A 3,244-nucleotide genomic window follows, 5' to 3' on the forward strand; every position below is an offset into this window, starting at 1 on the left:
CACACCATTTAAATTGAATACATATGATAATTTTAGACGAAAATAATTTTCTTATGCACAAGTTATCGTTGTGTACTAAAATGTACTTTCGCTATTTTCATCATAATGCAACATTTGTTGGGCATCACTACGGAGGAACGACAATAAAAGTGTAAACATATAGCGACAACTAGGTAGATATTTTTTTTGTTTAATAAATTGGAAACACCTTGAGTACATTTAAAAAATCGTCCCACCTTTATGGTTTTGCACAACACCAGCTATCACGTTGTTTGTCGCGCAGCATCATTAAAGATTTTAAAGGATTTGCTCGTGTCGCTGGATGTGTGTATGAAGGATGATATTTTCTTTTCTCCAGCATGCACCTGTGGCGCCTCTTCCCCGGCGGGTCGTCATCTTGCATTATTGCACGGGGAGGACGATGTCGATGTCCAATCCATGCATATATGCACGGTGCGCGAGTCGAGAGCAGATTTCCGATATGATCTCGCCCCGCCGCTGAGTGCCTGAACCGTACCACCACCACACGCATTGTTGTGGTTAGCACGTAGCAAGCCACTCCGTCGTCCTCCATCCTCGATCGTCGTTCCATGCGCGGCTCTGACACATGGCTGCGCCGGTCCTTCATGTAGCTTCCGTACGTGTCCGGTCGTGCCGACATTCTCACCACGCCGCATATTCTTCAGCGGTGCGTATCCTTATCAGGCCAAATTTGTGCTGTGTGGAGCCTGTGCATCAGCTTATCTCGATCCACATTAGGCAACAGCCGGCACGCGCTCCTTAAGTTCACCGCTAGCTGTGTGGTAGTTGCACACACGTGCTGCATCCGTTCCGCTCTGCTAGCTAGCGCTCATGGCATCTCTTGAGCTCAACTCTACCCTAGTCCTCTGCCTACTCTTCGTGGTTTCTTGCTTCACCATCGTCGTAAGAGGCTTCGGATATGGCCGCCGGAGTGCGCAGCCGCCTTCGCCGCCTGGGCTGCCCATCATCGGCAACCTGCATCAGCTCGGGCGGGGCCGCCCACACCGGACGCTGGAGGCTCTGGCGCGGCGCCACGGCCCGCTCCTCCTCCTCCGCCTCGGCTCCGTGCGGGCCATCGTGGTCTCCTCGGCCTCGCTCGCCGAGGCGGTGCTCAGGACGCAGGACAACGTCTTCTGCAGCCGCCCGCAGCAGTACACGGCCCGCGGGACGCTCTACGGCTGCCGGGACGTCGGCTTCAGCGCCTACAACGAGCGGTGGCGCCAGCTCCGCCGCATCGCCGTGGTGCACCTCCTCAGCGTGAAGCGGGTCGACTCCTTCCGCGCTCTCCGGGAGGAGGAGGTCGCGCGCTTCGTGGGACGGGTGCGCGCGGCGAGTGGGAGTGGCGCGCACGAGAGGCGCCGGGGAATCAACGTGACGGATCTCATCATCACCTTAACCTACACCGTGATCTCCAGGGCTGCGTTCGGGAACAAGCTTGGTGGGGTGGAGCCGGCCAAGGTCCGGGACATGATGAAGGAGCTCACGGACCTGCTCGGCACGATCGCCGTGAGCGACGTTTTTCCGAGACTAGGGTGGCTGGTGGACTGGGCGACGGGGCTCCAAGCGAGGGTGAAGACGACGGCTGCCAAGCTCGACAGTATTATGGAGAGGACGATCACGGAGCACGAGGGTGACCCAGGAAACGACAACGGTGAGGCTCCGGACCTCCTGGACGACTTGCTCTTGATAGCCAAGGATGGTGACCAGGGGTTTAAGCTGGACCGGATCGATGTGAAGGGAGTCATCTTGGTAAGTTTTTTTGTTTTTCATTTTTTTGAATTTCATGTTGATAAGTACTCACTCGGTCCCAAGATAAATGCCTCAATTTTAGTATAAAATTGTACAGAAGTTGAGACATTTATTTTGAAACGAAAGAGTATTAAGAACAATGCCTCATAGATCTATAGGAGCAGCCCGCACAATTTTCTTAGCTATCTTCGTCTTGTTGCAGGACATGTTCATAGCAGGCACCGACACGACCTACAAGACGATAGAATGGACCATGGCCGAGCTCATCAAGAATCCAAGAGAAATGGCAAAGGTGCAATCAGAGGTGAGACAGGTTGCTGCAGGTGAGCATGGAGGAGTCCTCGAGGAGGAGCTCGAAAAGATGAGCCTCCTGCAGGCGGCCATGAAGGAAACATTGCGGCTACACCCGCCGGTGCCGCTCCTCATCCCACGCGAATCCATTCAGGATGCACAGCTACACGGCTATGACATCCCGGCCAAGACCTGGGTCATGGTCAACACGTGGGCCATAGGGAGGGACGACGAGTCGTGGGAGAACGCCGAAGAGTTCCGGCCAGAAAGGTTCCTCGGCAGGACCATCGACTACAATGGCAAGGACCCTCGGTTTCTACCGTTCGGCGCAGGGAGGAGGGGGTGCCCCGGTATTGCCTTTGGGACGCGCCTCGCAGAGCTCACGCTGGCCAACATGATGTACCATTTCGACTGGGAGCTACCGGATGGCCAGGATCCCGAGTCATTTGAGGTTGTTGAGTCCAGTGGCTTGTCGCCTGGCCTTAAGTCTGCCTTAATCCTTGGTATAAAACCTCTGTAAGCATAAATGGACTGTGTTGGAGTAATTGCTGATTAATTTCCTAGACTTGAGGTGGCGATGGCTTTTATGAAGTCGAGCCCGTGAAAGCTATTATTTGAAACAACATACTTGTTTCAAAATGCACTTGAAAGCTAGTATAAGTTTATGGATCCTAACTGGGCCAACGATGCAGTTACGACTTACGAGTCAGGCCTTCCACTCAAAAATAAAATAAAATCAATCTTGATGAGTCTCAGTCGACTAAGACTTGGTTATGTCTTAGTCGAATCAATATTCATGAGACCTTACATTAACATCCGCATTTTTTTCTTTTCATTTTCAGTTTTGCTAAGTCTCAATTGATTAAGACTTTGTTATGTCTCAGTTGATACTATATTTTTTTGATCTTGTATGGACATTGGTAAAAAAACAGTTCTTTTCAGTTTATTTCTTTTTCTTTTTACATACTATATCACTTGACTGAATCAAAGATACACCGTTTTTGCCTGGTTTGTGTCCCCTATGCCTACAACCAGGGTTTCTTTCCTCACTAGCAATGTCTCGTCAGCGAGTCCTCCTATCATCTGTGATTTTGTCCCTCTCGTAGGGCACTCAGCTCATGTCGATCCCTGCCTCCTCGCCCCTTCAGACGTGATGGAGATGGGAGCGGACGCACAGTCTAGA

At 51.8% G+C, this 3,244-nt stretch overlaps 1 protein-coding gene across 1 annotated transcript; it reads left to right on the forward strand.

Annotated features, from left to right (window-relative positions):
- The first annotated feature begins 594 nt into the window (after positions 1-594).
- LOC119286893 (cytochrome P450 71A1-like) lies at positions 595-2,624 on the forward strand. Its single transcript, XM_037566365.1, has 2 exons — positions 595-1,770; positions 1,973-2,624. Exons 1-2 carry the CDS (start codon positions 853-855, stop codon positions 2,579-2,581), a joined length of 1,527 nt encoding a protein of 508 aa, XP_037422262.1. The 5' UTR covers positions 595-852; the 3' UTR covers positions 2,582-2,624.
- The last annotated feature ends 620 nt before the right edge of the window (positions 2,625-3,244 follow it).

This window comes from Triticum dicoccoides, chromosome 1A (assembly GCF_002162155.2).
Source record: "Triticum dicoccoides isolate Atlit2015 ecotype Zavitan chromosome 1A, WEW_v2.0, whole genome shotgun sequence".
Classification (NCBI taxonomy): domain Eukaryota; kingdom Viridiplantae; phylum Streptophyta; class Magnoliopsida; order Poales; family Poaceae; genus Triticum; species Triticum dicoccoides.

Coding starts and splice junctions, on each gene's coding strand:
- LOC119286893 (XM_037566365.1), top strand. CDS start 853: ATGGCATCTCTTGAGCTCAACTCTACCCTAGTCCTCTGCCTACTCTTC. Junction 1,771..1,972: donor ATGTGAAGGGAGTCATCTTG/GTAAGTTTTTTT, acceptor GTCTTGTTGCAG/GACATGTTCATAGCAGGCAC.